General features: G+C 46.5%; 1 protein-coding gene across 1 annotated transcript in view; it reads right to left on the bottom strand.

The window, feature by feature from the left end:
* Window positions 1-5,183: 5,183 nt before the first annotated feature.
* RSF1 (remodeling and spacing factor 1) overlaps window positions 5,184-19,543 on the bottom strand; it is a 34,228-nt gene continuing 19,868 nt past the window's right edge. The window contains exons 6-16 of the mRNA XM_066588259.1: window positions 17,224-19,040; window positions 16,098-16,295; window positions 13,711-13,815; window positions 12,816-12,895; window positions 11,530-11,584; window positions 11,351-11,457; window positions 10,098-10,168; window positions 9,734-9,935; window positions 9,398-9,612; window positions 8,336-8,530; window positions 5,184-5,787 (exon numbers count right to left, since the gene is read on the bottom strand). Coding sequence (XP_066444356.1) covers window positions 5,198-5,787; window positions 8,336-8,530; window positions 9,398-9,612; window positions 9,734-9,935; window positions 10,098-10,168; window positions 11,351-11,457; window positions 11,530-11,584; window positions 12,816-12,895; window positions 13,711-13,815; window positions 16,098-16,295; window positions 17,224-19,040 — 3,635 coding nt within the window. The 3' untranslated portion in view covers window positions 5,184-5,197. The remainder of the gene's footprint in view (window positions 5,788-8,335; window positions 8,531-9,397; window positions 9,613-9,733; window positions 9,936-10,097; window positions 10,169-11,350; window positions 11,458-11,529; window positions 11,585-12,815; window positions 12,896-13,710; window positions 13,816-16,097; window positions 16,296-17,223; window positions 19,041-19,543) is intronic.

The raw sequence follows: 19,543 nt of genomic DNA, 5'->3' as shown, positions 1-19,543 counted from the left end.
CCAAGAGCAGAGCACACATACGTCCTCTGGCAACCACGACTGAGCACCACCGGTCAGGGGAGGTTTCTGCTTCCACATCACTTGACTGGCAGTACTGAGTAGCGGTTGGCGGGGGGACAGATGTGCGCTGCGCTCTCAGTGGTGCAGTAAGGACGTGACTCAGGAGTCTTTGGTGCCCTTATTGAAATGAATGGAGCGCAGTGTATCTGCCTGACTTGCGCTTCCTTAATTCGGGGACATTCTCGTGAGCAGTGGGGGTTCCAACGGTCGGACCCCCACTGATCAGATAGCTATCCCTTTTCCTCTGGAGATGGCATAACTTGCTGGAGCAGAATACCCCTTTAAATTTATGTAATGTCCAAGATTCTTCCACTCCGTATCCGAGACCCATCAGATTCTGTTCAGGGGGATGTATGATGCAGGGAATCGCACTACTCCTTGTTCCACCCAAGTCTTTAGGCCTCACACTTTTTTCACATTTTTAATTCCCCCCCCCCCATCATTCTGCCCTCAATACCCCATAATAAAAAAAAAAGTAACAAAATGGTAAAAATCTTTGTAATTTAAAAAAAGTGAAAACTACCATTGTGCATTGACATAAGTATTCACACCCTGTACTCTGAACTTAGTTGATGCCCCATTGGCAGCGACTACAGCCTCCAGTCTTCTTGGGTATGATGGCACAAGGTTTGCACACCAGGATTTGGGGATTTTCTTCCCTCCATCAGGTTGGATGGAGGCCGTCTGTGAACGGTGATTTTCAGGTCTCCAGAGATTGATCAATTGGTTTCATATCAGGGCTCTGTCCGGACCACTCAAGGACATTCACAGAGTTGTCCCTCCTGCGATGTCTTGGCCGGGGTCTTAGGGTCATTGTCTTGTTAGAAGGCGACTCTTCTACCCTATCTGAGGTCCCCTGAGCTCTGGATCAGGTTGTCATTATCTCTGTACTTTGCTCCACTCCACTTTCCCCCAACCCTGACCGCTCCCTGGCCAGATCTTCACATGGCGGAGAATGTCCCGAGAGTTTTGTGCACTGCGAGACGCACAAAGCTCAGGTGAATATCAACTCCATTCTTTTGAATTAAGTCATGCACATGAGCGATGCTTCTGGGGGGAAAAAAAATAAATCATGGCACGTTCAATTTTTTTTTACATTCCTTGGAACGCATCGCCCATTGATTTTAGTGGGACCCTAAATACATCGCATACCGTGTGATGCAAGCTTTCCCATTGAAATCAATGAAAACCACTTCCAATCCACCATCACACGTGAAACGTGCGTGAGAGGATTGAAAACTCACAGAAAGCATGAGGGGCGATTCTGCCAGAAAATCACCTTGCTTCTGCAGGTAAAACGCAGGTTGACAAGCACAATATATTGCGCTCGCATGTGTAGCTAGCCTTAGGGGTATTCTACATGGAACATTTTTATATTACCACTACTTATTTAATAGGTCAGACATGGGCTTACAGGGTAGCTACCTTTTGGTTGACACCAGAGATAGCGTTTGAGTTAATTTGCATTTTTTTCTGCAGGGGTTGTGGCCTGTAAGACTCGCTACATGAAAGTCATATCCCTGCAATAAGAACCTATACCTCCACCCAAGAGCTACAGCAACCACTGGACCATTCCTCCAATTGAGGACCTACTGGTGATCACTGGATTGTCCCAGCTCCAGTAGCCATAAGCCCCAGCAAGCAGCAGTTATTGCTGACTGAAGCTAAAGGCTACAGCAGCCACTAAAGGAGAAATGTGGTATTACACGGCACCCATTCGAGCAGCTGGCTGATACATGGTAAGTCCAAGTCCTCCAGAGCAAGAGCTACTCTGGTTCATAGAGAGAGGTCTGGAATTAAGGTCTCATTCTGTATTGCATTCATATGTTCTCCCCTGTAAGATGACCATAGATATGAGATTGAAAGCGGTCTTCCATCTCAGACTTTTAGGGCATATGTGCAGGATATGCCCTAAAAGTCCCACCTCTGGGACCTGCACACATTTCTAGTTTTGGCCTCGACCAGAACCTGGCCTGACTGTACGAAGTGACCAGGTGGGCTGGGAGTGCAGAAACAGCCAAGCAAGTTTCACTGCAGTTTCTGTAACTCCCACAGAAGTTAATAGCAGTTATGGAAACGGCATCGCCCTGTCGCACGCAGCGGCTTCTGTTCTCCCTGCCACCTCATGGAGAGCGCTGTTCCTATCAAGTCCATGTTTGGCCGATAATGGAACATCCCTTTAATATTATCATACAAACCCAATAAATAGATTTTGACAAATTATAATTTCTGTTCATTGAGAGGATTGTTATGGATTGGAGAAAAATGGCCGTTTTCTTCCAGGAACAGCGCTCTCACCTGTCCACAGTTTCTGTACGGCTTTACAGCTCATCCCCATCAACTTCAATAGTGCTGAGCTACAACACCAGACACCCTGTGGGCAGGTGGGGCGCCGTTTCTGGGGAAAAAAGCAGCCACGTTTCTCTAATTTTGGACAGTCCCTCTAAGTATTGTTTGCTTAAGAAATTATAATAGCCAATTAGCAGCCAAAAACACAAGGAAAAAAAATTATAATTTCTCTCCTGTGCAGCTTCATCTCATCCCTTATCCTCCTGCCCTCTTCCTTGTTAGTTCAGCCCCTCTCTAGATTTGGCTTTGTTGCTGTGCCCTATGGGAAATGTAGTATACAGCAGGCCAAGTACTGCGGTGTAATCTCCTGCAATGCACCACAATATAGTCGAGAGCATTCGTACAATTAGGCAGGCCTACACACCAACCTTAGCCAAACACATGGGTTACGCAACCAAAGATCGCCGTGTATCCCTGTAACCTCACACTACCCTCCAAGTCAATGGAGTTGCGGTACGACAACCAGGTTGCTGCGAACCGCAAATTGCAAAAAAAAAATCCAACCTTAGTGGATTTTCTGTGATCTGTGGGTCGTTTTTATGGAAAGTTGCCCTGCGACGCCATTGACCTTAATGAGAGCACGAAGTTGCAGGTCTATAGCGATCTCTGGTGATGCAACCAAGGTTGCCGTTTAGGCCTGGTCTTACTTAACACAATATGTAGATTAAGGGCTCATTCACATAGGTGTCTGTGGTAAAACGCTGGGTGTATAACGCTGCATTTCACCGCTGTGTGAGCCGGTGTATCTCCGCATATGGCAGCAATTTTGGACTCCGCATGACAGCATATCTCACGCACGCTGACATGCGCAGTCTTCCCGCTTTCATTTATTTCCCGCTATGTCGCTTAGCGACATTGCATATAAACGCAGCACATACGCCATGCAATTGCATATGTACAGCATTTTACATGCACCCATAGAGAACAATAGAGCTCTATCGCACATAATACGCGGTAAAATAGAACATGTCGCGTTCCTTTTTAGACACGTATTATACGCAATGAAAAAAGGCTAGTGCGAGTGCAACAGCCAAAATCAATGAATGACTCGCCAACCTGTAGTGCGGAATACGCCATTCTAATATGCTCGTGTGAATGAGCTTTAAATCTGTAGAAGTTTACAGTTTAAGCAATTCTACATAATAAAAGGGGTTACATCAGAATTCACAGGGTAGAGATTAACTGGCTAATCGTGGAGGTTTCAGCAGCTTGACCTCCACCAATCTTGAGAAGGGGGTCCTGAAGGTCCCTGAATGAATGGAGCCGTGTTCACACATGTGCTGCACTCCATTAACGTTAGGGGGACTGATAGCCGAGCACTTAAAGAATGACTTTTAGAAAACTTTTGACATGTCAAAAGTTTTGATCACTGGAAGTCCGGGTGCCAAGACCCCCACTGACCACTGAAATGAAGGCCACCATCACCCGAGTGCTGTGTGCCCCTTTGGCTATAATGTTTGCCTCTTGCCTCCTTTCAGCAAAATGAAAACTGATGCATAGAACGACCTCTATAGACAGACAATCAGCGCTCGGGTGAGCAGGGCAGTCTTTTAATTTCAGTGATCAGCGGGGGATCAGCCGGACCCCCACTGATTAAAAAAAAAAAAAAAGTTATGTCAAAAGTTTTGACCAGTTATTCTTTAAATCTCCAGTAGTCCTAATTAAACAAATAGAGCAGCAGTGCTCACATGTGACCACAGATCCAGTCACTCGGGGTGGGGACACAAGACCCCCCATTCTAATGCTCGATGGGTGGTCCCACAGGTCAGACTCCCACCAAATCAGATAGTTCCCCCCTATGCATTAGATAAAGGATAACTTTTAATCTTGGCACAACACGACACGTAGGAGCCATTCTACCCCAAAATACATCTTGGTGCCAGTATGAAGGTTATAATAAGGCATTACAAAGGCTTATCACATCGTACGTGGCGGTAAAACAAAGAAAAAGGAGACTAGAACCAGCACGTTTATCTTTTTCTAGGTCTTAAAAAAATTCATTTTTTGTGGATCAACTTTAGAAATGACAGCAGCAATCTTTGTTTCGACATAATGTGTTATATAAGGGCCTTCTGACACAGAAGTGGTTAAATATACATCTTGTGGTCACTGTGGAAGCTACACTAGCTAATACAAAAAAAAAAAACGGAGGGGTAAAAACCAACCATATAGCTAAGACTCACAAAGCAACGGTAAAGTAGTTGGTAAATTTTATTTATAACTGCCTGCATCGTAACCTAAGTACTGAGTAATTAAATAGAATATATATCTCATATGAAAAAAAGCTAAAAGCATCAAGTGCTTCTTCCCCTCCCCCCCCCCCCCCCCACACTTCTCCCCCCCACCCTCCCCTTTCCTGTTTGGATTAGCCTCCCTAAACAAAAATAATTTTTTGGGGGGACATCTGGAATGCATATTGCCCCTTACCCCCTCCCCTATTCACACGGTTCCCTCCAGGTACCACAAGTTGCCGCCATTTTTTTTTTTCTCTCTGTCATTCCCAGTCACTGAAATTACTCATGACCACAACAAATGCAATGAGAGAAAATGATTTAAAAAAAAAAAAAAAAGAAAAAAATGTACAGAAATTTTTTGAGAAGTTCATAAACTGGTCACTTCACAGAAAGACTGTAGAACTGGTCAAGTGTTCGCTTCTAGAAAAGGTAAAATTTTTTTCGTAGTGAAGAGGGTCGGATTTTTCAAACCGCGTTTTGTAACTGGCCCACCGGCGGCTGGTATGAGCTACTGTGGAATAAATTAGCACAAAAATGGAAGAAGGTGAAAAATCTTATAACTGTTCACTGTTACAGACATAATCCACAAGATCAGTTACTCTCAATAGTTCGTCCTCGTCCTCCTCGGCACCCGCAGCCTCCGGACCGCCTCCTGTCCCATTGGAAGCCTGGCTGACGGGGGCTGATGTGTCCTTCGTGGTTTCGCTTTTTTCGCTCGGTTTCCCGATTAGAGTCTCAATAGTTTTTCCCGGGCTTTGTCCGTTAGCGGAAGGTAACTCCACCAAGCTGTAGTCCAACGGGCTGCCGTCTTTTGTGACGGTTTCAAAGTCATCGTCATCGTCGCTTTCTATCCGGTAACAAGGCTTCTTGGTGCCTTCCGGGACGACGCTGGCCGAGGGAGGCTTGTCCTCTGCCGGAGGCTTGTCCTCTGCCGGAGGCTTGTCGCTACTGCAGACCTTACCGTCCCCTTCCTCTTCGTCGTCGTCGTCGTCGTCATCATCTGTCTCGATACGATTTAGTCGCTTTCTGACGGGTCTCTCTTCCTCTTCGTCGGAAAGTTCATCGTTTGAGCTTCTGATGCGTTTCCTCAGCGGGTTCTTTTTCACATTTCGAGGCTTTTCGTCATCCGAGGAAAAGTCACTCACTAGAATTTAGAAGAGCGCAATTAGTGTTTATTGTATTGTGAGCATTTAGTCACGCCATTGTTGTAATAATAATATAAATGCGCTTCTTAAATCAGCCTATGCAAACTATAATATATATATATATACACCTTCATAGGAAATAGCTAGCAGTTAAATGGTTAATGAGCTCAATATTATAGTCTGGTATGTACAAGTAGAAGTTGAAGCTAAACCTCCCACGTTCGGTTCCCAGAGCTAACAACAGGAGGAACTTCTTATCTCTGACTGCATACTTTCGGTCTATGCTACTTGGGCATTTAGGAATTACATGTTCACATAGCGACATACACCTGGGGCGTAAACATATGTTAATCATCAGCGTCGTTGCATACTGGGCCAATCATGAGTTGTATGATGGGGGGGGGGGGGGCTGCATGTAATTGGTGCGTCATATTCAGTATAAATGTATTGTACTTCCTTTGAATAAACCAGAAGAGTATTGAGGGCTGACAGAGAGCATCCGTGAGTTCAAATACATATATTCATGCATGAAGCTTCTCATTATAATCTGGACCAAACCAGTGAAATCTTCTGCAATATTATTATTCCCATAACACCATGTTATATCCTCTTTAGCGCAGTCTGTTTAGCTGCGTCCTAGGAGCCCAATAACAGTAAAATAGGAAGTGCTGGATGCAAAAATATTCCAGACCTCCATTTTTCAAAAACCATAACTTTATTATTCTGTCGACACGGCCGTATGACGGCTTGTGTTTTGCGTGTCAAGCTGCAGTTTTTTTTCTATTGGTACTATTTTTTGGGTAAACATAACTTTGATTACATTTTTTTGGAGGGCAGGGAGAAAAAACTAATTGACAGTTTAGACATCCCTAATCATGCAGCATAAACATGATACATTTTTTATGCGAATTGTTACGATTACGGTAAAAAAAAAAATTAGGTTTTTTTCAGCCTTTTTGTTTTGCACAATAAATTTTTTTGGGTTTCTTTTTCATCGCTGCATTCAAAATTCCATAACTTTTTTTATTTTTCCATGGAATGAGCGCTGTGACGACTTGTTTTTTGTACGAAGAGCTGTACTTTTTATACTATTTTGGGGTACATGCAACTTTTTGATCACTTGTTGCAGTTTTTTGGGAGGCAGAATGAACTTTAAAAAAGCATTTTGACTCAGTTGCGCCCCGCAGTTTATTTTTTTGAATTTGCCATGCAGGGTAAAAAGTTCATTCAGTTTACTTTACGGGTTGTTACAGATGACGCTACGATACATTGCAGTCATAGTGATCATAAACCATGGCAGGCCCAGATGTCATGGTCTGGCGTCCAAATGTTATGGCAATCGACCTGCCGCAATTACACTGCGTTACAGGGCGAGGGCCCTGCCTCTGTCAGCCCTTTACATGCAGCGATCAACTGTGGGAATCGGGGTTGTCCAGGCTTATAAAATTGACGGCCTTATCTCAGGATAGGCCATTAATATCTGGTAAGTGGGACTCCCGGCAATCAGCTAATTGAAGGTACTGCAGTGAAGGTACTGCGGTGAAGGTACTGCGGTGAAGGTACTGCGGTGAAGGTACTGCGGTGAAGGTACTGCGGTGAAGGTACTGCGGTGAAGGTACTGCGGTGAAGGTACTGCGGTGAAGGTACTGCGGTGAAGGTACTGCGGTGAAGGTACTGCGGTGAAGGTACTGCGGTGAAGGTACTGCGGTGAAGGTACTGCGGTGAAGGTACTGCGGTGAAGGTACTGCGGTGAAGGTACTGCGGTGAAGGTACTGCGGTGAAGGTACTGCGGTGAAGGTACTGCGGTGAAGGTACTGCGGTGAAGGTACTGCAGTGAAGGTACTGCAGTGAAGGTACTGCAGTGAAGGTACTGCGGTGAAGGTACTGCAGTGAAGGTACTGCAGTGAAGGTACTGCAGTGAAGGTACTGCAGTGCTCCTGCAAGAGCAGCATCCTCTTCAATATTTACATCAGTGTACAATCCTACAGAACGCTATATTTTGCTTATAGCAGCCATTCGGAGTACTTCAGGATTGTCCTGCTGATTTCCACCAGGTAAAACCAGCCCCTGTGATGACATTAGTCACTGGTTGTGATCGCTGTCTATTAAGACCCAGCAGTTCTGCCCTGCCAGGTGGAGCAGCTCATGTGATTGCCACATCCAGTAGAGGAAGCAACACTGCTGTTCACTTTATTCACTACATATTGCTCATTAAGTGCTATATAAACTGCAAAAGAGGACAGACGCCGTTCTAAACTGTTCTTCAAAGGGTCTCCGTCTCTCCGACAACCAAACTCCTCCAACTACACTGCAGGAGCTTTAAAGGAGCAATTAGAGGGATCACAGGACTAGATGCCGTTTCTGGCTCCATATTGTATCAATTCACCCCCACCGCTCAGCATTATAAACCAACAGTCTCCATCCAGGGACTCTCCTGCTGTCCATGCTGAGTGTTGTAGTTCTCCAATAACTGGTGTACATTATACTACGGACCTATAATAAATCTAGGTTTAGACCAGTATGTATCCCAGCGTGCAAGAAACCCACCATTGCTTTCAGAGCTGGAAAATCTTCTCTTCAGGACTCGTCTCATTTCTTTCCCTCGTCCGTGGCGAGCGCCTTTCTGCGAGTTTTCGCTGTCTGAATCTTCCCTATAGTTGACCTGCCGCTTCTGGTTTCTCCGCGATCTCCTTCTGCGGGTGTCCAGGTAGTCCTCGCTGTAATCACTGCTGTTATCTGTTTCTGCAGTAACACAAAAGAATAGGTGAATGGTTCACCAAGCCTCACACAGATCTGACTGACCAGAGGTATTGTGATTGCAGCTCTGGAGTATAATACAGGATCAGTACAAGTAATCTACACTGCTCAAAAACAGTAAGCATCACAGTGTAACCTCAAGTCACTTAGGCGTCCTCACATCTCAAAAACCAGAGACTCCACCCAGTTGTTGCAGCCAAGAGAAGCACAAGCTTGCCGATAAGGTCAGCAAACTTGTGCGGCTACTGGCAGTCATGGTGGGATCTCAGCCGCAAGCAACTTTAAAGAAGTGAGAACACAGCCTTATGCTTCAGGGATATCAATCTGTCCGGTTAGGAAGGAGTAGCGATTATGAATCCATTTCACCTGCTTTACTGCAAATGAAAGTGACAAGGGGTACACCGGAGGGGTGACAGCAAGACACCCCAAAAAGGGGCTGGAGACATTTCCTCTCTCCTTCCTGACCGAGTCTTCTCTAGTCCTGGTGTCCTTGATACTACTAGTACATGAGGTGCTACCTGCAGCCCAACCAGGTTGTACAGGTAGTCCCGCTCCTCCCGGATGGCCCATCCATACAGGGTCTGCTGTCTTTCCATGCACAGTGTTAAGAGCATGGAGCAGGTACCAGGACACGGCCGTTACACAAGGAGAGCTGGACAGGCCATCAGCCTAACATCAGGACTGCAGGAACAGGAGGAGCGCCGCCAGAACCCTACAAAATGACCTTCTACTGACCACCCTGTCATACAGACTCCATGAGGGTGGCAAGAAGCCCGATGTCCTGTAGCGGGATCTGTGCAGCCATGTAATCTGCTAAGTACAAATGCAAAGAAATAGTACAGAAAGTATTACCAGTTGCTGGGCTGTCCTCAGATTCATCGTCATCATCATCTTCATCGTCATCAGAGTACCTCCTCCGGACGCTACGTCTCTTTATTCGCCTACTTTGCCTCATCGGTCGGCTGTAGTGTCGGCGTGGTCGGCGAGCACCAAAGTCACTGTCATTGGACTGCTGGTCCTCATCGCTCTCCTCCGCGTTTTCAGATACAACAAATTCTTCCTGAGAGCTAAAAACACAAAGTGGGTTTTCAGAGGGGGTCCGGAGGGTTCGTATTCCTTCTCACCCACAAAGTATTGGCAAGGAGGGGTTTGGATGCAGCGGTGGTCGCGTGCACAAGACCGACTCACCCGTCACTGATCCGGAACTCTTCTTCACTCTCTTCTTCGTCCATATTGCTATCACTGTCTAGGTCGTTTAATCGCCGTCTCTTCTTGCGTCTGACGGCCCTCTGAGGACGCTTCCCTTCTTCCCTTTCTCCTTCCAAGATGGTGGATATGTCTTTGCCACGGTGGCCAGTGATGTTAGACATGTCCTTTCCTCTGCCACCACCTTTGGAAAAGAGAAAAGAATACTGAAAGATCGGACCTACCAGACTCCAAACCGTGAGACCAGGAACCTGCGGCTGGGGCCATTTTTGTATGCGGCATCATCTGCTTTTGCACCTTATTACCAGAGGAGCACTCGCCATTAGGAAGACGGGAGATCACTCACCACCTCCGCCATCTCCATCCCGAATGTCGTCTTCTATCGCTTCGTCAATGGCCTCATCAAACTCATCAAACCTGTGGAAGCAGAGGTCAGTAGCGTTACTGTACAGATATGAAAGCGCTGCAAGCAAAACTCTCCACATGTTACTAAAAAGGGGCGACCTGCCGCGTTTAACCCCTTACGGACATCCTCTGTACGTGTATGTTGGATGTGATTGTACTGGCCTATGAATTAAGACTCCTGTGTCCAGCTCTGCCCATCAATGCAGGGGTCACTTCTCCCCCTTTGGGGACTTCACTGTGAATGGGGCGCTGGCTGAGCGTGCGCGGTCAGTGCTCAATTCATTTCAATAGGGCTGATGGAAAAACCTGGGCTGGTGCCACTCGGCTATCTCCACAGTCCCATTGAAAGTGAATGAAGCGCTAGTGCAATCAGAGTTCCATTCAATCTCCTCCCCGCTGCAGGGGGTGCAGAACCCCACAAGGAGGAAAACGGGATTACGTGCAATTGTGGTATAACCCGGTTAACCATTTAGATGGCATCACAGTACGAGGGGGCTCCTCCCGAATGGCCCACATGAAAGATCGTGGAGTGCTATTCCATGGCAGCCTAGGGGCTTGTGAAAGCTCCTGGGTCTGACAAGGATTTCCTCAAATTAAGCCCCCCGTATTGCATGTAGGGGGTTTCTCTACAGTTAAAAGGATGTGTCCGGGGAGAGAAGAGCTTACCTGGTGAAGTCCGGGGTGCAGCAGTGAGGAGGTCACAAAAAAAAAAAAAAAAAAAGAGGGAGGAGAAAGAAGCCATACCCCATGAACTGGTGGTGGAAACAGGCTGGAGGTGGCGGTGCCAGCACTGCTGCACTTGGATTGGGTAAGTTTCTCTCTCCCTGGACAATTCCTGTAAAGGGTTATTCCCATTGATCACTAGGACACACCATCACTTTCTGATCAGTAGGGGTCTGACCCTTGAGTCCCCCACATATCCCAAGGACAAAAGGGTTGCAGAAAGACTATGAAGAACTGGTTTTGTACTGCATCCCCTTCATTCTCAGTATCAGAGGTTGAATCCCCACTAATTATAATGGGATATCATATCTCAGCGACTGCAAAATAAGAACGATGGCCGCATCCTACTGAGGGTGGGTGAGGATTCAGGCAGTCACACCACAGTGGCATGCCATAATACTGAAGCAGAACGCCTCCAAGTCATCTAATCAGCAGAATCCAAGAGGACGGCGTCCAGGTAAGTAACCTCACCTGTAACTGATGAACTTCCGGGTTCTCGTTGACCTCCTCTCCAAGGGCTTAGACTTTTTCTTCTTCTTCTCCTCCTTCTCTTGTATCTCTGGCACTTCCGCTGCTTCCTGTAACATAAAGGCTATTGTAGCAACTAATCCAGCATACGGCACACAGCTCGATGTGAAGGAGAGACGTACCTGCGTAGGAATAATGTTCTCAATACTGATCCCGACGTAAACCAGTCGCTCCTTCCTGAGAGGCGAGAAAACAAATCAGATACCCAGTAATCACTAGATAACTACAGTACAGGATAAGTATGTATGTACACAGTGACTCCACCAGCAGAATAGTGAGTGCAGCTCTGGAGTATAATACAGGATGTAACTCAGGAGCAGTACAGGATAAGTAATGTATGTACACAGTGACTCCACCAGCAGAATAGTGAGTGCAGCTCTGGAGTATAATACAGGATGTAACTCAGGATCAGTACAGGATAAGTAATGTATGTACACAGTGACTCCACCAGCAGAATAGTGAGTGCAGCTCTGGAGTATAATACAGGATGTAACTCAGGGTCAGTACAGGATAAGTAATGTATGTACACAGTGACTCCACCAGCAGAATAGTGAGTGCAGCTCTGGAGTATAATACTGGATGTAACTCAGGATCACTACAGGATAAGTAATGTATGTACACAGTGACTCCACCAGCAGAATAGTGAGTGCAGCTCTGGAGTATAATACAGGATGTAACTCAGGAGCAGTACAGGATAAGTAATGTATGTACACAGTGACTCCACCAGCAGAATAGTGAGTGCAGCTCTGGAGTATAATACAGGATGTAACTCAGGATCAGTACAGGATAAGTAATGTATGTACACAGTGACTCCACCAGCAGAATAGTGAGTGCAGCTCTTGAGTATAATACAGGATGTAACTCAGGATCAGTACAGGATAAGTAATGTACACAGTGACTCCACCAGCAGAATAGTGAGTGCAGCTCTGGGGTATAATACAGGATATAACTCAGGATCAGTACAGGATAAGTAATGTATGTATACAGTGACTCCACCAGCAGAATAGTGAGTGCAGCTCTGGAGTATAATACAGGATGTAACTCAGGATCAGTACAGGATAAGTAATGTATGTATACAGTGACCCCACAAGCAGTATAGTGAGTGCAGCTCTGGAGTATAATACAGGATGTAACTTAGGAGCAGTACAGGATAAGTAATGTATACAGTGACTCCACATCAGTACGGGACAAGAAATGTATGTACACAGTGACTTAACATTGTATATATTCTTTATGCGATAGGGAATCATAAAACATCTATCTGAGCACATGTAATAACGGCATTCTAACGCCTTTTTTACCCTTCTGCCCTCGTCTGCAGAGGCACAGGTAAGATATCTCCTTTAAATGTACCTAATAATATGAAAGAACCCGTGAGAGCCCTGTGGCAGATAGGAGAGCACTCTACCTTCTCTCCGCTCGCTCCTTCTTCTTTAACACTACATCCAGATTCTGCAGCTGCTCCTCCAGCTTCTCACAAAGTAATTTCTGTTCCAGAAAAAGATATAGATTAATGCACTCTGCTGGGGTCCCTGCGCGATCCTGCAGAGAGGATTAATGAGGGGAGCGCGGGGCAAGGTTAGTCTGACCTCATTGTGAAGCGGTACGGCAGCAAGAGCCCAAAATGCAGAGCTGTTAAATGGTCCCTATGTAAGATGTGTCAGAACCCTTTATAAACTGAACGGCCTCTTTATTAGAGCCCCCCCATCTAGTAGCACGTTTGACCTCCTTTGGCCTTCAGCACTGATGACCGGCCTTGCTGGAAGCCGCTCAGATCGCTGGATTTTCCCATCTAATGTGGATTCACGGAAAACGTGTCCCGTGATTTTATGCTCCGGGGTCACGGGGAGAATTATCATACAAGCGCCAATTGTGAGCGGGCCGGGGCTCTAATAAAGGGGCCCTTCAGTGCGTGTTCTAATGTTTCTCGCTAAGGGCGCTGCCAGTTGGCACACCTGATAGATGACACCATCTTTTATCACCCTATTGACTAGAGCCCTTACTAAGCCAAATGAACAGATGTTTAATCCGCCCCAAGAACACATTTTTAGCTTTTAGTAAAGTGACTTCGGACCGGTTATCTTTATACTCTCTCTATTATAGGGGAGCCCTAGTTGTTCCGGACACAGAGCTCCAAACCCTCTACTTCAATCCACACAGCTATAAGACATAAGATAATATTTTGGCTGCCTGCAGGCACTCACTACAAAAAAAGAGAAAAAAAAAATCAGCTCTCGGCCCCCTATAAAAGTTGCACTATGCAGTGTGCATTACAAGTGTGATGGGCATAGCAGGTTTCATACATGTTGGCACGGTGGGCAAAACCATTCTCCATCAGGAATGATCATCAGGGGCGGTCGGAGGCAGGCTGTATGGTATCCGCTGTCACAGGAGTCACACAACAGAATCTGGAGGAGAAAACAAACCCGAATCATCAATTGTAGCACAACATTTATATAGGTTTTTTTTTTTTTTTTTGCTACACTACTTTTAAAGAGAATTTTTCAGCTGAAGCTTGTGGTCCACACTGCATGGCACGCGTGATGTTATAGAGCAGGAGGAGCCGTGCGGATGGATATGTGTCTTTATGGGGAAACATTCAGTAGAACTTGTATTATAGTCATTTATATCCCTGCTCATTCGTAGCTGAACTGTCCAGTGGGCGGAGCCATCAGTGATTCACTGTACATACAGGGGGCGGCCGTCACTGATGGCTCCGCCCACTGGACAGTTCAGCTCAGAATGTGGAGAGATATAAATGAATATAATACAAGTTCTACTGAATCTTTCCCCATAAAACTACATATCCGTCCGCTCCTCCAGCACATTAGGTCTACAGTTTGGACCACAAGCTTTAGCTGACAGATTCCCTTTAACAAACATTGAGCTTGTATCTTTAAGTTTACTTTGTGTCGCCATCTTCTCACATTGGAGTTGTGGAGAGCTTGTTTTTTTGATAGATGACCTGTAATTTTTTTTTATTTGTACCATTTTGAGGTACTTATGAATTTGATGACTTTTTATTTAAAGGGGTTGTCTCGCGAAATCAAGTGGGGTTCAGCACTTCTGTATGGCCATATTAATGCACTTTGTAATATACATCGTGCATTAAATATGAGCCATACAGAAGTTATTCACTTACCTGCTCCGTTGCTGGCGTCCCCGTCGCCATGGTGCCGTCTAATTCTGATGTCTTCTTGCTTTTTTAGACGCGCTTGCGCTGTGCGGTCTTCTCCCTTCGGCTCCGCTCGGCGTTTTGGCTCCGCCCCCTTGTACGCGTCATCGCGTAGCTCCGTCCCATGACGTGTGCCGGTTTCAGCCTCCTGATTGGCTAGAATCGTCATGTGACGGGGGCGGAGCTACGCGATGACGCGTACAAGGGGGCGGAGCCAAAACGCCGATGCTGCTGAGCAGAGCCGAAGGGAGAAGACCGCACAGCGCAAGCGCGTCTAAAAAAGCAAGAAGACATCAGAATTAGACGGCACCATGGAGACGAGGACGCCAGCAACGGAGCAGGTAAGTGAATAACTTCTGTATGGCTCATATTTAATGCACGATGTACATTACAAAGTGCATTAATATGGCCATACAGAAGTGTATAACCCCACTTGCTGCCGCGAGACAACCCCTTTAAGTCTTAGGTTAATCCCCCCCCCTACCCTTTCTTGCACTGTGTAATTTTTTCCCCACAGTGTTTGGGAAAAATAATGGATTATAATAGACTGGATTTTTTTTTTGTTTTATGTTAAACGGTAACTTTTTTTTATTTTTTTAAAGCTTAATTTTTTTTTTGTAATGACTAATGGGGTTTGTGTGTGTGCCCAATATTATCTTGCATTCTTCCTTTCTGCCAATTATTTTTTTAGCTCCTGTGGCCCTGCTGAGGTCAGTACCTGATACTCCCTGTACATCGGTAGTCTCAGGCACTTCACTCTGCTCCGATTGGCCAGTGTTGCTCACATTAGCAGCGCTGGCCAATCAGACAAAATGTAGCATCTTAGATTAAAAAAATGTGTCACCAGTGCTCAATGTGCATCAGATGGCCACCAAAACTTATAGGCCATCTTGGAAGATGGGCCATGGGAACAGGCGGATCTCAGGTACAACAGCACAAAGGAAGAATGCCAGGTATTGTTATTTGCCTGGGACCAGAGGGTCATTTTAACGTAATATTAAGTCAAGGTGGTTGCATGGGCTCATAAGCTGTGCTTATGTGATCACCGCAGGAGTCAAGTGTCGACTAACTGCCGAACTCCCGCTGTAATGGCCATGATCAGAGAGACCTTTGATCCTAATAGTTTAAGCACTTTGATGCCACGGTCAGCAGTGGCCATGGCATCTAGGTGGTTAGACAGTTGAGGGCCTAAACAAAGGCATGGTTGGAGGGTCGTTTTAATTACCCGAGTCCCTTGATGTTATATTATATCAAGGTGTGGGGAGGGGTTAAATTCTATAGGGAGGGACCACCATTAAGCAGCAAACCTCCAATATCCAATAGGTGAAGGTCCTAGAGGTGGACAGGAGACACATCAGTCTTTCCTTCTATACCTTTCCTCCTTCTTGGGTTCACTCCTGGTTTTGGCTCAAAATCTCCATCAAAAGCATAAATCCCCCCTCCTTATATTTCTCCACCGCACTGCCACCCCCATGTCTGACCAGGTTACATGTTGAGGGATAGACGCACACTTACCAGTTCAGGGTGGTTGGGAAGTCCACATTTCTTGCATGGTTCATCGTCTTCCCCTGGGACGCCTTCCTCTTTCTCATCTGAGCCCTCCTCTGAATCCTCCTCGCTATCAGACTCCTCCGTTTCCTCTTCGCTGGAGGATTTACGTTTGCGTCGGGAACGGGTGTTGGTCCAGCGTGTCCGGCGCCTTGGTCTGGATTTCTGCGTAGAAGTTATAATTACATGTGAACTCCCAGCGTCTGACATTTTATAAGGCTGGTGACACACAAGTGTATTCCAGACACGTTTATGCGCCTGTAATATACGGATGAGTGCCCCGGCCTGCCGGTAGGTATCCGGACCCAAACTCCGAGAATCAGAGGAATCTATGATGCTGAGTGTTTGGCTTAGGAGAACCATGTGACCACTGCAATCACTGGACTCTACGTACGGCCATCGCACCACTCAATGTGACGTCATTTTGGATGGGAGAAGCATCCCTGCAGTGATGAGAAGAGGAGGACACGGCACCCCCATTCTCAGGATTGGTAAGGGTCTCAGCAGTGGGACCCCCACTGATCAGACTTATCCTCTTTAAAAAGGTATGGGCCACAAAAGAAGGATTTTCCATTGTGTGAAAGCACCCATGTTACCTGCAGAGATATTTTGGCGGATTGCACCCCACTCATTTTAAGGGGTGAAGCCTGCAGTATAAATAGACATGCATCAGATCTGTTACAGATTTTTCGCAGCAGGTAGATCAATTTTAAAGCTAGTTTCTGACAAGCCAATTACTGGGGTATAACGATGGATCCGTAATACGGAGGGGTGTGCCAGCAGCGGGTCTACTGATCTGAACTCACAGCATCATAGCCTCCAAGTCTGGGTCAGCAGACCTGTAGTCAGACCATGCCACTTGTCTGAATTACTGGCACTTCTGAGCTTGGCCTAAGGCAACGTTCACATGGAGCAGATTTTGGGGCAGATTTTCCACAGCGGACATGCGCGCTAAAATCTGCGTCACATTCCACACCACTGAAACGGACGAAATCAGATCCGCACCAAAATCTGCCACATGCAAATGCACATTAAGTCCGCTATCACACAGGAGTTTTTTTTTTAGTGTGGCGTTTGATGCTGGGTAACGCACCTTCTTCATTTTCTGACTTGCGTCTTTTTCAGATTTCTTCTCTCCCTCCTCCTTTGCAGGTTTTGCAGGAGGCGGCAGCGATTCTTCCTCGTCACTCTGTTTCTTCTCTGGTTTGCGGATCTTAACTTCGTTCACCTTCAGGGAGGGTCGGAAAATGCGAGGAGATCGCCTTAGCCTCATCCCGATGTTTTCCTCTGTCTCGGCATCCTCTGCATCGTCCCCAGCCACGGTCTCCACCGGCAGCTCCGGCCTCCTCCTCTTGTTGGAGATGCGGATGGTCAGCTTTATGCCGTCCTTCTGCCTTTCCGATGTCATCTCCTTATCCTCCGAGCCGCTGTTCTCCTCTTCTGTAATTGCTTTCAGCTTATTTTTAGTTTTCTGGATCAGGGATGGCTTCTCTGAAGTCTTTTCCTTATCTGCTGCCTCCTCATTGGCCGCCTCCTTAGGCTCGGAAGCCTCGCTCTCCCTCATGGCCGGCTTACGCTTGCTCCTTAGAGGAAATGTCTTCTTCTCCTTTTCCGCCTCTGGCTGTTTCTTCTCAGCGTCGGCTTTCTCGGTAGACTTGGGCTCTTTCCTTACATCGTTGTCCGGTTTCTCGGGGTCCTCGCTGGGTTTCCCCTTCCTAGCAGCAGAATTCCTGGTGGAAGATTTTTTAGATACTGGCAGTTTTACTTTTGTGGCTTTATTTTTAACATCTTTCACCTTGGATTCAGACTCTGGGCTGCAATCATCTTTGAGCTCTTCCACCTTTTCATCAGCGACGCTTTGCTTTGCAGGCTCCGACGCCTCCTTTCCATCCTTGGACTCAGCCGATGGGACCTCATCTACAACTTCAGACTCCTTGATGGACTCTGAATGACTTGCATCTTTCTTAGACTCTTCCTTCTCCTTCTGAGGCGGCTTCTCTTTTGTGGCGTCCAATTTCTTTTCGTCATCGACTTTCGGTCCTGCGCTGCTCTTATTTGAGTCCGCCTCAGTAGTGTCTACGATTTCTGGCACAGGGGGCGTACTCCGGTCACGGCTGAGGTCCACCACACTTTTCTCCAACCCATCTACAATTTTAGTTGTGCCGTTCTCCTTGAGTTCTTGTAAACTTTTAATGACACTCGAGTTCCTTTTCTCCTTTGCAATACTGTTTTCGTCCTTGGCGCACTCAATAACGGATCCTCTCGGCGCAGAGGCGCCATCCTCCGCCGGCTCTACTTTTGCTTTGTGTACTTTATCGCTGTTCACTTCTCCGTTGACCAGTTGTTTCCCATCAGGAGCGGCAGCTTTCGTACCGTCATCGTCTAATTTCCCCTCCTCCTTCTGTAGCAGCTCTTTCGTGGGAGTTTTTGACTTGCAGATCGCCGCTTTAACCTGACTGTCAAAATCATCGGTTAGTTTGAGTTCCCGTTTCTTCAGAGGGATCTTAGCCTGCTGGTCATTCTTCATTTTCTCGGTATCCTCCACAGGTTTTTCCACGTGTTCTTCCGTACGCTTGACGATGACCGAAACCTCTGCGCGCTCAGGGTCCTGGGTCGAAGGGGTCTTCTCAGAGCCCACTTTGAGTTCTTTTAAGTCTTTCAGTTCCGCTTTCTCATCCTTACTCTCGGTTTTTACAGGCTTTATGTTCTCCTTGAAGGAGTCTTTTTCTTTGGCAGTTGGCTTCCCCTCCTCGACGTCGGAGAGGGGTTCAGTTTTTATTTCGCTGCTCGTTTTCAGAGGTTTATCGCCATCGGTTTTCAGGTTACTGTCGTTCTTGGTTGAAGATTCGCTCCCTTGTTTGGTCACCTCATCTGGCTTCTCTTTCATTTCAATGTCTTCTGCAGGTTTCTCTAAATAATCGGAAAGAGGGAGAAAAAAAAAAATCATGAAATTAAAAAAGGTACCATCTGGCTTAGGGGGAATGCTCAGTTAAAGGGGTATTCTCAGCTTGGTAAAGGGTACAGAGAAATAGTCTCCAGCAGATCCCAAAGTTTGACAGCGGGCAGCCACACGCGTGCATGACAAAGACAGTGGGGTCCAAGTACTGGACAATCTATGGTGGTCCCATTAAAGTCAACGGCGCGCATGCGCGGTCACCTGCTGTCAACAATTAGGGAGCTGCGGTCAGATTTCCACCGATCAGCAAGTTGTACATAGCGGATAACTTGCTGAGATGAGAAAACTACTTTAATGCCTTACTGACGGCTTATTTTGGCTACAGGACACGACAATTTTTAAGGACCATTTTCATCCCAACTTTTCAGAAGCCGCAGCCTTTGTGTTTTTCTGAGGGAGTGTTTGCGTGCCGAGTTCTAGTATTTATTGATACCATTTTTTTGGAGCCTGGAGAAAA

The sequence above is a fragment of the Eleutherodactylus coqui genome, chromosome 1 (assembly GCF_035609145.1).
Source record: "Eleutherodactylus coqui strain aEleCoq1 chromosome 1, aEleCoq1.hap1, whole genome shotgun sequence".
NCBI classification, from domain to species: domain Eukaryota; kingdom Metazoa; phylum Chordata; class Amphibia; order Anura; family Eleutherodactylidae; genus Eleutherodactylus; species Eleutherodactylus coqui.
The sequence above is the reverse complement of the archived record's forward strand: the minus strand, read 5'-3'. Positions and strand labels throughout refer to the sequence as shown.